Genomic DNA, 13,961 nt, shown 5'->3' with positions numbered 1-13,961 from the left:
CCTATTATACACATGCTTACTTGACACAGGTCTTTCTAAAATGAAGTAAAAAAGTTCTTAAAGAAAGCATTTTGTTCATATAGTTTGCAAGTGTGCAATCTGGAAAATATTGTGCATATTCACATATCAATGTCGTGTCAAGATGATGACAAATGATGACCTTTAAATCAAATAGTGTTTGTATATCCCTTTCTTTTGTGATTATATATGTTTTATGTTGTCGATTAAGTGAAGCTTTTGCCATTTTTTAATAAAAAGGCTGTGTAGGCTGCTTGATTGATCAATCTCTTTAGTGTATAGGTGTGTATCGAAGGAATTTACATTTTTTGGAATGGTTATGCACCCAGCATCTAAATAATTTACAAATAATTCTAAATTACTTTTCGTGAATTGTTCCTTTGGCACACTTTTGAAGTTGCTGATCTGGGAAATATGGTCATATTCTAATGGCTACTCTTCCTTCTACCAATTCTTTCTTTGAAATATCCTGTCAGAAGTATTTTATCCTTGCGCCTTTCTAACATACAATTGCGGCACACAAGGGCACCAGTTATGCCACCCTGATGTGCAACATCGACCGGATGTGACGACACCCTAAAATCATACATAACGAGCAGCACCCCTTGCCCACCCTTTTCTGGGCCCATGTTTTGGAACTATTGAATGCACTGGCAGCCATGTCCAGTGGTTGCAGCGGTCACTCAAGTTCAATTTTGATTTGCCTTATTATAATTCATATTTCTCAACATGCACCATAGACTTTTGAAAAGAAGGTGATGCCTAAGAATTGCACACATGACTATTAAATGTACTGCTGAGTGTTCGGGCTTTTAATCTCGCTTCTGGCATGAAGTGTGTGCTCATTGTGGGGTCACAAGTGGCTTTCAGAGCAAATTCAGGACCATTCAGGAGATGTGGAGAGTTGTGACCCAAGTGAGAGTGTCTAGCCTTTTACTGTCCTCTATGCCTTGTGCCACAGTGTAGATCCAGGATACCGGTGCCCTGATTGTCAGAGAGCTCAGCAGCATTCCTGATGCTTAATATTGATGCACTGATGGAAAATATGCCTGGGTTTCCACCTTGGTACCAGGAGCATTGTAGGGAGCTAAGGCTCCACTGCCTGCGAACCAGGATAGTGGGTCATGTGTGGACTTGATGAAACCGCTTTGCCATCTGATGGTACCTTTGATGTCATTACCAATATCCAAGATGCTGCCACTGGCTTGAAAGTCACAGTTGGGGCCAGCACTGTGGTGGATTCTAAAAGATTGATGATGGCTTGTCATTCAGAGGCCAAAGATATGTAACTTTTATAGTAGTTCATCAGTTCAGCCTTGGGTGGGGGCATCGACTATAGTGAGCCATAGACCTTTACTAATATATTGTCAACATACATTGTCATTTTTAAAAGTTTTGATACTTTTTATCCTCGAACTGAACTGAAGGGTTCCTTTCCTAATGCAGAACATTTGAGCCCACCTTATGTTTGCCCTGAACCTAGTGCAAGGTGAACAGTCACTAGCCACTACCTCAGTCTAAAAATCCTGGCATATTGTCTCCACTGTTTGCTCAAGGGATTCTCATCCAGCCAAGTAAAATGAAGTGTGAGGTGTGAGAAGGATGGATTTCTTTTATGTATGACCGATATTCTCTATGCAATGTAAAAACTTTCTGGTGTTATTCCCAGCCTACCTACCCTTCATAAATCCTGACAGGTTGAGATCTGCTAACTGGGGCATCAGTGGATTGAACGGGGCAAACAAGGCAAGATGCCCGTGAAGATTTTTACATTCAGGTTGATGAGTGATATAGTTCTGCGTTGAAACTTTGTTTTCAAATTTTCATTCCAGAATGGCCTTGGGACAGGTGAAGGTTGCTATACTTGTACATGACAGCTGCTTCTGAGTACCTTGCTTTCATAATTTATTCCTTTCCCTCAAATAAGTGGATTCTGTTGGTGTTTGTAGGTGATAGTCTTTGCATATGCCAAAGGGCATACCTTTATGTATACAATCTAAATTAATAGGTGGGTTATCTTGAAAATTCCTGATAATGTGCAGCGAACCCTGGACAATTGCAGGATGTCATCGCATTCTGTGCCATTAGTCCTCACATTAGTGTGTCTAGAGTGATTATCCAAGTCTTCTTAGCATGTTTGAAGTTCTATGTTCTATTTTTCAATGCCTTCATCCTTGCCCACAATTGTGGCTCTTCTTCCACCAGCCACTCAAGTTCATCTACTGTTGATACTAAAATTCAGGTCCGCTCAGACAGTGTATAACTCAGATTTTATCTTCTGAAAGAAGAGTTACTGTTTGACTTTGTGTAACTCCTAGAGTACATCCCATTTGGTGGGAGCCCCTTCAGAGAGGCGGAGCTACAGTTGTTGGGCTCTTTCTCTGTGCTATTGGAGACAATCTTGTTTGTCACATAGTGTTCCCTTTCCCCCCTGTGTCCCATCATTGTCATGTTCAGGGGCAACTGTGTGGCTTCTGAAGACATAGTGGGAAGTAGTCTACCCATCAGGTCATGTAGGTATGGCACAGTCTCCGACATTCTCACCAGCAGTTACACATGCAGTGTTGCAATGTGTGACATAAACCAGTGTGCTTAGAGGTATCTGAAGAAGGGGTCTGAGAATTCTGGTAACCCATGAATACCATAGGACATTGATTCAGTACCAAAGGTTGTTCATGGTCATGGACATCACGTGACCAAATTCATTTGTGTACAGAACTTGGGCAAGATGCAAGAGCTTCCCAGCACTTGATTTGCTCTATAACAATCACTTTACTGGCTTCGAGCAAGGCACAAGCCACCTGCGTTGTTCCAGGACCAAGGTTATAATGTAATGTTCACAGGACTGATGACCCTCACCCTGCCTGTACCTATACCGTTGGAGCACAAGCCTACCTCTTACGGTCTTCATCAGGCAGAAGTTTTCCCAACCTTTGCTGGAGGCCCCAAGGAGACTGCAGTGTCAGGCTGTACTGAGTCCATTCTGGTCAGGAGACGCCTTCCCTGCGGCAAAAACAATAAGGTCGCTCTCCAATGCTGTGTTTCCACAGCCTGTTGACTTTGTTCTGGTTCGGCATGGGTAGCAGTGTTTTTGTGCTGTATGCTATGGTTCATGTATAGGGTCTAAAAGTCTATCCTTGCCCCTCCAGTCTTGCTTGGCCCTCAGAGCCATATTGGGCAGCTCCAACTCCCTCATGGGTCAACTCTGTCCCCCCTTCATATTAGAGTGTATCCTTTTGGATCTGTTCGCAAATTAAATAGAGGTTTGTATTCAAGTTCAAGTTCATGCTCCATTTTTACGCTATTTTGTTTACCATGTAAGATTCCCTTATCATAGAGATGGTCCAAGAATGTGCAAATATTTAAAAATGGGAGACCTGAGCATGTAACTTAAAATTGAAGTATTTAATTAATGTTGCAAGATTAACGTTTTCCCACAGGTATATTGCACGGAAAGGAGGTTACACTAACAAGAGAATAAGATCCTCTAGTATTCTGAGAATGTGGTGACACTTGGAGTAGTTGTTTTGCTTTTATCTTCGGAAAGTGTCCTAAAACTGTACAGTTATTTGGTAAACGATAAATCATAAACACTAAAGCAGGTTAAACCTGTAGCTGCTGCTCTTTAAGGAGCAGCATTCTCTGGTTTGGGCATAATTATATTGCTGAAGCTGAAAGTAGGTACCAATGGTTGTTATTAAAACTCCCACAAGGTACTCGGGTAATTGCCTCAAAAATTGAGCTAACCATTCCAGATAGTTTTTAGATTGCAAGCTTAGAGTCTCCTTTGTTGTGGCTTAGGGTTTAGGTCAGTCCTCTTGCTGAGGCCTATGGCTCCTACTAAGATGATGTCACTTGATGCTGTGATTGTTCGACCATGGCTCAAACATGATAACTAAATGACATGAAGGATTAAAGCTTCTTGCATTCACCTCTCAAACAGTGCTAATACTGTTTAGAAAATGATTTAACACATTACATTTGTGCTGCCTTTCCCTATCCTCCAAACCGAGGCACCACATTATCAGTCATCTATCGCTATACTCCTGTGAGTTGCACTGACTATAAATGCCCAAATGAGCTTTCAAAAGCTTGCCATGCAAAGATTCGTTATTTTTTGAATCAATAATAAATTGATCAATAGAAATAATGAATCTAAGTGTTTTGAAAGCTCATCTGGGCATTTATAGTCAGTGCTGCTCTGGGCGTCGCTTACAGGAGTGCACCTATGATAACTGCCAATGGCAGGATCTTGAGTTGGATGTGTGTATCAAATCCTAGGCAACAACATAACAGTAGAAGGGACGAGGTTTCAAAATAGAAAAACATGCAAAAAAACAATCTATCATTAAAGGGGTTCTTATTTATTAAACATACATAATAAAATCAACAGGTCATATATCACATAATACTCAACAATGAATACACAATTTAGTTAAAAACATACAATGGATTATAAACAAATCAAATAACAACCATATTAATTAAAAAAGAGGGGCAATTAATGTACTCGACACGCGTTTCGGCGTTAAAAGAACGCCTTCTTCAGGAGCCACAAAATAATCTTTCTAGGAATCTTTCATAATTTCCTTCAGCAGTGATTTCCCAGTGATTTGGGATCCTGACTAGTGCTTGCTGGTCCTAGAATTGACTTCCCGGTGCAAGAGGCGTCCAACAGAGTAAGATTCTTTCAGGTCAGCCTTTTCGGTGCTATAGGTTCTCCTCAATGTGACCTTCCTCTCCTAATGCCTTAGTGACTCAGGGTATCGAATTGATGCTGTTTACCGATGCTTCAAGCCTGGATGACTTCTCACCAATGCTCCACCACCTCTGATATATATATTTTGTGTTGCATAAATAATGCTGTTGTATATTATAATGAGAGCCAATGGAATTATGCAATTTTGCGGCAGTGTACTTTTCCACATAATTAAAGGTGCTGCATTTGCCACATATTCCAGCATAATCTGCAGATTTGCTCAGAAATTCTTTTAATGCCAATGGATTCAAAGTTACGAAAAATGCAGCAACGTGTTGCTCTGCAGTGGAAGGCTGATTTTAACGCAAAGTGTGGGTGCTACTGAACGTGTCCAGGTGTAAGCATATTTCACTGGGCCCACAGAGATCCGGATCCAGCTCAGTAACAGCTGCTGGATCTGGAATTTTGATGGATCCCCTCTTTTCAGCATCGGGCATGATGCTAGCCTGAACTTTGATATGTGCGTAACCAAAGGTTTGGTCTAGATGGGCTAGAGAGCAGACATCATGCAAATGTTTTACCATCACTGTGTAGAACACATACAGGTGAGTTTTATGCTGCGGCTCATTCCCAGAATTTTTCCTCTCCTACAAAACTGCTTACACTCTACAGTTTCCTCAGATGGAATATATTGTAAGGGCAGGACACACTACTTTTACAGTGACCAATGAAGATACAGTAACATTGTACCATCCATTTAGAATTTCATTTTCAGATCTAACGTGTGGTGGCAGTGGTTATTCACTGTGGGTGACCCAATCTCCAACAATGTGTCTGAGATAATGAATTTCTGGTAAGTGATTGTGACATGGCACCTTCTGGTGTGTAAGGTGATCTATATGTGTAGGACAATGTAACGTCCTCACACACAGTGAGCTGAGCTATCTGCACAAGTGACAACTTTATTGGCTCTATTCACCATTTGCATTTGTGATACCATGCATGAAGGTGATGCTAGCTCTCTTTATTATCTGTTACAGGGTATTTTCATATTTTCCCTTACCTGGTCTATTGGAGCAAGCTGCAGAGAGGATGACAGGCTCAAATTTGACAAACTATTGAGAGAAATAGTTGCTGGGCCACTCAGTGAAGAGACGCGAACCAAGTTCAAAATCCTTGATCCTGTTGGTCCACCAGAAAAGCCTGTAACTGTCCCACTTCCTGAGGAATCTACAATGTATGATTACCGGTTTATCAAAGAGGTGAGTGCTGCAAAGTGCTGAATACAGAAGAATATTGTGCTTAACTAGATTTCAAAATCTTACTGTTCAATATTTTTTATTTCATTTGAAAACACCCTGCAGTTGTCTGCAAGCCTGCAGCAGAGCACTTGAGCAGTACACACAACTGACAACAACAGAGCTGGGCCCTCTACTCATGCATCTACACTTACGTGCTGCTCTTGAATTTAAAGGAGTTCTTCCATAAACATTTCTTCCACCTATGTGATTAATTTTACCCAGAGTTACTTAGCGAAAGTATAGTGACTTTATGTTTGTGTGGTATTTCTGTGGTTCAGTCTGACAACTGACACCATGCTAAGTCCTAAAGTAACTTTTCAAGGAGTTGCATATTGAGGGACTTGATATGCTCGAGACAGAGGTGCTGATGCTCTGGGAAACTTTGAGCATTGACGAACAAGGAGGCAGCAGTTTTTGTTTATCTGGTAACAGCGCTTTTCCTTTGCCTCTTAGGTCTTTATTACAAGTAACCCATCAGTTTGTAAGGGCCCAGTAACCAGAGTTAACCAGGCCCATCAGCATTATGAGTTTAGAATGGAACCGAGCTGCTCCGTGCTATTCCACGTGAAGATATTGAGTGTCCCACTGGAATACTGAGGAAAACAAGTGGAAATTGGCACAGTAAACCGTAATTTCCACATGTTAATCCCCACAAACTCATAATCCCGATTATTTCTCTCCTCCAAAATTACCATGACCCCCAATGGTGATACATCCAGTGGAGGGAAACAACTGATTTTGAGAGTTCTCTGGTAATGAGGTTTCTAGGGCAGTAACTTTGTACTTTTCTTGAGCGTCCATTATTATCTCAACTCTTGCACCAGATCCAAAGGTCTATGACAATTTGTATAGGCTATCACAATTTTGATTAGTGCCAATTTCTCCTTTAGGGAATGTTTGGGAATTTTCGCCCCAAGTGTTATTTATTTCTTGTGTTGTTGGCTCTGTCAGAGATAAACGATGTAAATAGAAAAATGGGTCTTGGTAACCTTGAAAGCCCAATATTCAAAGGTAGCAATATATCATGCTACATCATAAAATATATCATTGTGACGTCATAAAATAATCCTTTCTATATAACGGTGGGAGTAGTGAGCCTGGATTTTGGCATGGCAATGGGTGTCCTTATTTGAACCACCATTGACGCAGGGAAAGAATCCCATTTTGTCACATCATTTACACTGAACAGCAGGACACTCTTTACAATGCTCATACATTTTTATAATACTCTCAACATATTTTAAGGGATTAAGATCACCTGTTAAAATGAATAACGTATGGACACATATAACTGAAAACAGTGTTGATACTTGAACAAACTGGATGGCGAGGGGCTTACTTTTTGTGCCCTAGTATTTATAATGAATTACACTTTGCCTCAATGGCGTCCAATACTAATGCCACAATCATAGCCCGCATGAGGACATTCCTTATCAGCTAGTTCACTACAAAAAGGATACCCGAAAGGGCACGTTTGAACTCACAAAGGGAGGTTTAGGGATCAGAGTGGTCAGGGATGAGTTGGTTTTCCAACATACAAGGGAGGGAAGACATGACCTGTGTAAATGGACGTTCTTCTGTCTAGGGTTTAGATGGAGCTCCTGGGTCCGATCACGCGAGTGATGTGTTGCCTAGTACTAGACAGTCCTAAGTGTATAATCCTACAAGATTTGGGATTACTCTGGAGAGAAAGTCTAAACAAGGCAGGGTTATGATGAATCACATCGTAAAGAGAGTCAAAATGGAGATTACATGCAACAAAAGTTGTAGTGCCTATGAATAATTCATGGGCCAACAGATCGTGGAATGTACTTTCTTTGTGGCTTCTAACATGATGAGGAAACAACTGATTGCTGGTCTTTTAAGCGACGACCCTTCCTGAGGTGCCCAAGATCAAACCGGACTTTTAGAAGTAGTATTCTTGTTGTGAGGGGTCAATCTGTGCTGATAATAGTACCGAGAAGAACCTGAATCTTGAAACTGTTAACAGATTGAAAGTAGTTGGTCCAGGGTGCGTCAATAGTGATATGTATGCAGATGGTGGAGAGGTGTGGTTAGAGTGAGGGTGGAGAGCATGGATTACAAGCATTGACTGGTGAAACGTCTGCACGTGGAGCAGGCATGTCGAGTCCCTGCTGAAAGTATATTACAGTTCAAAATAGAATGCTTTGAAGTAAATAAAATAAGTGTCCTCTTTAATTACATGGACTAATAATGCCACACACTATTGAATCTCTAAAGCTAGCATTAGGATTGCTCCTGGGAAAATAAATCTGTCATTCTTAGATTAGAGGGTGTGTTCCCTTAACCTGGATAAAATACACTTGAACCCCAAGCTTCCAGATATTAAGAACATCATATTTTTCACCTGGTTCGATCGGCATTTACAGACATCTTGCAAATTACTTGCTTCTCTCTCATTTCTAATAGGAAAAGAAAAATTGATACTGAAACAATGATGCACTCATTTGAATAGGGCTTTCTCAAATTATTTCCAGTTTTCTGCTGCCACAGTTTATGTATCTGCTGTCTTTAAACAGGATGAAGGAAGATGGGAATTGTGGATTGAAGCCCTGAACTCTGCACCTCCCATTCCACGTGATATGATGTTTAATGAAATTATTGTACCAACTCTGGACACCGTGCGATACTCCTGTTTAATGAGTTTGCTGACGACACATACCAAACCTTCAATATTTGTGGGCCCTACTGGGACAGGGAAGAGTGTCTACATAATCGTAAGTAATTGCTCATCTGTAAAAGTTAGCTTCAAAGAACATGAGTGGAGGCCATGCAAAGTGTGCAAGCAAATTGATTTTTTCAAAGCAATTTATCCATTTTTTAATGAATTTCCAAATTTCCTTTAAAGTTCTTTTTATTGCAAGTTGTGAGCAGACTATTTTGAGCTGAAGCTATACGGGCAAATTTGAGCAGAATGATTTTAATATAACAATTTGTTTTAAATTAGTGCAAGACGTTCACTGGCACAATAGCTCACAGCGCCATTGTAGTTTGGGGGTATACGTTTACTCAGTCATCCTAGGCTCAGGGAGCCCGTTTTTCTTTGGGAATATGCTGGTCCCAGCGTACATACGTGCAGAAATAAAATAATTACTTTTATTTAGGGCACATTTTATTGGTTTATTATTAATTTCTATGATCATTTAATTTCTCTAGTGTGACATTTCCACCCTAATCAAAGTAATCTCCCCCCACCTTCACATTTCCTCCTAAATATAGCTCTGAGGACGGGTATATGGGATGGGGGGTGTGGGGAGATTCCAACCGAGGAACTTCTGCTAAGAACTGTAGGATCCATTAGGGATTTGTGCTGTCACCCCAAAGGCAAGATGTGATAATGCAGGATTCATTTGCAAAGTGAAATTAAATATGTTACACTTGCACACTTCTGAGCTCTTATATCCCATGGTGTATCAAGAAACCCAGTGATTCTTAAACTGGAGTGGTGAGTACACCCAAACAACCAAGGAAAAGTTCCCCATTAATTTGTGTATCGTTTTACTACTTTGCTTTTGTAGATTTACATATGTGCTTTTTTTTCTTTTTATTGAATGCCCACTAATCTCCTGTTTGTTTTGATTTAAAGGCAATTCCATGTTATAATGTGCAAGAATATATGTATGAATTTTTAATTGAACTGCATTATGTTTCAAGACCTCAGTAAAATTAAGACTTTGAAAAAGAAAGTAGTTTAACATGAATGATTGGTATTACATAAGACCTAATAGTAAAAGATCTACACTTGAGAATGGCTGTGAGAAATTGGGTTGTTGAATGAACGGTATTAACCCTGCTCAAGCAACAGTCACAATCCCCATCAGGGTGAACCACTAAAGTAACTAACTGAACCTATGCTTAGCCCTCTGGTAGCCTGGCACAAAAGCAGTCAGGCTTAACTTAAAGAATATGTGTAAAATCTGTATGCAGCACATAAACAGTAATAAAGTGAAAACACACCACAAGAAAAAACCCTCGTCAATTAAGAAAATAGAATCAATTTTAATAAATTATTTGACACCAAAATGACAAAAATCCAATTGGCAGAACTGGAGTTATGAATTCTTAAAGTTTAGAGTAAAAACGAGCACCTAAAATATCTTGTGTCACAAGACAAGGTCAAATTCGAAAAATATTGCTGATCGTGATTGAGCGTGACTTGAATACAAAAAGTGAATTGGGCCTGGTTGGCACTTACCTTCGGACTTAGAAAAAATGTCAGCAAAAAGTTGCCTGAGAAGGTAAAGTTTAGCTTGCAAGGCTGCAGTTGGTTTCCGAGGAGAAGACCTCCTGGGGGATGCTGTAAATAGTTGCAGTGAAGATTAATACGTACAGGCGACGTTGGAGGCTGTAGCTAATGAAAGTTCCACAAGGCCAGATACTCCTTTTGTGAAGGACCGCAGAACAGGATTTGCTGCTGAAGAACATAGCAGGTGCTGCTGCGAAGTCGGACTGACTGGCAGTGCTCCTTGAAGGGAATAGATGAGAAGGTTGGTCATGGACTTCACTTGGTTCTCAGAGTAGTTTCTAGCCAAAACTTTTCAAAGTCCCAAGTTTGAGATGTTGGCTATCTGGGTATCTTTAACACCACCACCAAGGGTCCAGCACTGAAGGGGCACAACTTAGGTGGTTAGGACTCACGCACGCTGGGTCCAGGTACAGGTTCAAGATGGTTGGAGCTTTTCTGTCCCTGACGCCAGCCAACTAACCCTTGGAGTCACTCTGGTAATTCTGGGCTCAGCAGTGGAGCATGGATCAGGCAACAGGGTAGGCCTCTGAGGGTTCAAGGCAGGCTTCCGGTAGCAGAGCAGTCCTTCCAGGTGCATCAAGGAGTCTTCTGATATATACAACAGGCACAGCAGCAGGCAGTCCTTGGAGAGTCATTCCATAGGTCCAGAAAGTGAACTGAAGAGTGGGTCTGAGGGTCCTATTTTTATACCTGCCGCCTTCTTTGCAGTAGGACACGTTTCCAAAGAATTCACATAGAAGTGCTTGAAGTTTCTTGCCTCCCCTGCCCTGGCTCCAAGCTGGCTGCATGAACATAGTAGTGGTAACAAGTCCTTTGAGTGAAGGCAGGGCACAGCCTATTCAGTTGCAAGTGGGCCCAGCTACTCCTGGGAGGAATAAACAAAGTCCAACTCCCAATTACATCTGGTCAAGTGACCCAGGAACAGGCTGCAGGGACCAAATAGCTAGGGCAGGAAAATGTCTACTTTCTAAAAGTGGCATTTTCAAAATTGTATCTCAAAATCCGACTTTACCGTTAAAGATGGTTTTAAATTACAATTTGTCAGACATCAAACATGAAACAGCAACCCAATGTTATCCTATCAGAGAGGTAGACCTCACAGCAGTGAAAAACGAATTTAGGAGTTTTTCACTACTAGGACATGTAAGACCAACCTTTTCATCATAATTCACCCTTCCCTTTGGGCTACCAATGGCATACCTGAGGGATGATTCATATATAATAAATGGGCAGTTTAAGACTTGGCAACAAGTTCATTTTCCCAGATCGAATTGGACATTTAAAACTGCATTCAGACTGCAATGGTAGACCTGGGACATATTTTAAGGTGTTACTTAACTGGCTGTCACCATGAGTGCTGGAGGCAGGTCCACTATTAGCTTTTACTTATTTACAGGCCCTGTGTATATGGTATGGCACTTTACTTGGGACTTACAAGTACATTAAATATGCTTTTAGGTGTAAGCCAACTGTACCACGTTTTAGGGAGTGAGCACAATCACTTTATCACTGGTTAGCAGTAGTAAAGTGCACAGTGTTCTGGGACCAATACAAACTTTATTCAGCAAAAATAGGAGTGGAGGCAAAACAGTTTGGGGTGACCCTGCAGAGAGGGCCAAGTCCAACAAGGACCATCAAAAACATAAAGTTTTTTTCCATGAAATGAGACGTTAAATTTGTTCCGAGCTGCAAGCAGAAGTAGATGGAGATTTTTGGCAAATTTCCAAACAAATGAAATCCACCGATTTTTTTTCTTGCATACAGACTAGAACTGGGGCTTATCCACTTTTTCATGTGTGGCAAAAACCCAAAAAGGTCTGTGAGGGGCCAGAAAATTTATTTACCTGCATTGAAGTAAATACTTTTCCTGGACCCCCGACATTGCACAGCAACTTTCTCAGCAGGGAAGTCTGTTGCGGCATCTGGCTGGAAGGTCCCTTCTGGCGAGTTTTCTAGACAGGCTCCACAGACAGGCTTCCCTGCTTTGGAAGTCACTTTTGAAAAGCACTGTAAGGGGCCACCCTCTATATTTAACATAACATACTTATTATTAAGTTTGTCTACATACTCTTCTCACCCTAGTAGTGCTAGTCCCATGCATTCCTGACTCTGTGGAATTAGGTATTATTGTTCAGTAAATCTAATCCACCTACACTTCACAATTTTTTATCTGCGGCAGGCTAATATAAAAACAACAGAAATGGTGAAATGGATTGAGTGAAAACAAATTTCACCTACAGTCGCGCGACGGAGCACGAATTAAACAAGCATTGGCAACGGCAATAGGTTTCGCCTATGAAAAATCTATTGGCTTTGTAATTCTTTTTTTCCATGTTGCACAGCAGTTGAGTTGCTGCATAACATGGCATAACGTAAACCAAAAAAGTGTTATAACACTGCCATCATTGGCCGTGTTGTAGTGTTTTTTGTTTCTTTTTGCAGTGAATGTTCTACAAATGGGTTCATTCAAATGAACACATCAGAAGGAACACAAAAGATTGAGTGGGGAGAAGGGAGGGGGTGAAACAAAACATGGGAGAGTAACAGGACTTCTCAGGATCCAACAGGTACACTAAAGAATGAGTACAGTTACCTCTATATTTCCATTGGTGATATGATATTGGAAAACAGCTTGAAATAATTAAAACGTGTTTATTTTCCAAGTGCTTACTACTGCAGATTTGAAGTTTATAATGTTCTAGATAACAGCTACTATCAGCCTTAGGCTCAATTGGGGAGCTTGAAGGGTTGTTGGGGGGTGGGCCCTGCCTCTCCCCACACCACACAAAGCGGAAGCTGCGGGCCTGAATTACGCCCCTGGAGATTTACCATTGTATGCTAGGGTGACCAACCTTTCGGAAATTTCATAGACTGCCCGTTATTTGGGCCTTTTGTCCATTGTCCATGATGATTTCTTTCATTAATGCCTTTTTGTCTGTAAATCTGGACATTGGAGGGAGCGGTCCCCCTGCTAGCAACCTCAGAGTTCTCCAATTCTCACTGCAGGGGCCAGCTGCTTGTGCTGCTGCTGTGAACTCAAGGGTGTGCAGCAGCCCCTCCCTGACTTGGCACAGACTGCTATCAGCCTACTTATTACATACAGAATGATAATGGGCCTCACTGTGCAGTTCCAGCCTTTCCTGGGCCTCCTCCTGTCTGGGCCAAGGGCAGGGTATTCTGCTTTTGTTTAGGGGCTCCTGTCATCTCACCAGGGGTCAAGCTCTGGGGAGTCAGAGGTTGCATTTTTGCACTTCTTACCGGGTTAAAGGCACAGCCTTTAGATCCCTTGTTTGCCAGCATTTTATATGCTAAAAATGTCACTTTAGCTCTGGTGATCAATGTTTCTGTTTGAGAAAAAATAAATATGTTTGCGAGTCGTGAGTTTTCTCTTGTGTGAGCCAGACTCTTCACAGGCATTAAACGGTTTGAACACATCACACCAACCATTAAATCACTCAAATGGCTTCCTATTGAAGGTAGATGTATCTACAAGTCTTCATGGATTACACACAAAACCCTTCACACTCATCCCCACAACTACCTAAACAGCAAACTCGTGAAAGCAGGAAAAGCCAGAACTCTGATACGCTGTAACTCACTTCTTCTCATCCTTCCAAAAAGAAACCCACCCAGTCCAGGTCCTTTTCGGGTAACGTACCATGTTGTGGAATGCACT

At 41.3% G+C, this 13,961-nt stretch overlaps 1 protein-coding gene across 1 annotated transcript in view; it reads left to right on the top strand.

The window, feature by feature from the left end:
* Positions 1-13,961, top strand: part of DNAH7 (dynein axonemal heavy chain 7) — a 2,019,015-nt gene that overhangs the window by 983,418 nt on the left and 1,021,636 nt on the right. Inside the window, exons 34-35 of the mRNA XM_078680414.1 lie at positions 5,758-5,979; positions 8,559-8,756. Coding sequence (XP_078536540.1) covers positions 5,758-5,979; positions 8,559-8,756 — 420 coding nt within the window. The remainder of the gene's footprint in view (positions 1-5,757; positions 5,980-8,558; positions 8,757-13,961) is intronic.

Source organism: Lissotriton helveticus, chromosome 3_1, assembly GCF_964261635.1.
Source record: "Lissotriton helveticus chromosome 3_1, aLisHel1.1, whole genome shotgun sequence".
In the NCBI taxonomy this organism is placed as follows: Eukaryota; Metazoa; Chordata; class Amphibia; order Caudata; family Salamandridae; genus Lissotriton; species Lissotriton helveticus.
The sequence above is the reverse complement of the archived record's forward strand: the minus strand, read 5'-3'. Positions and strand labels throughout refer to the sequence as shown.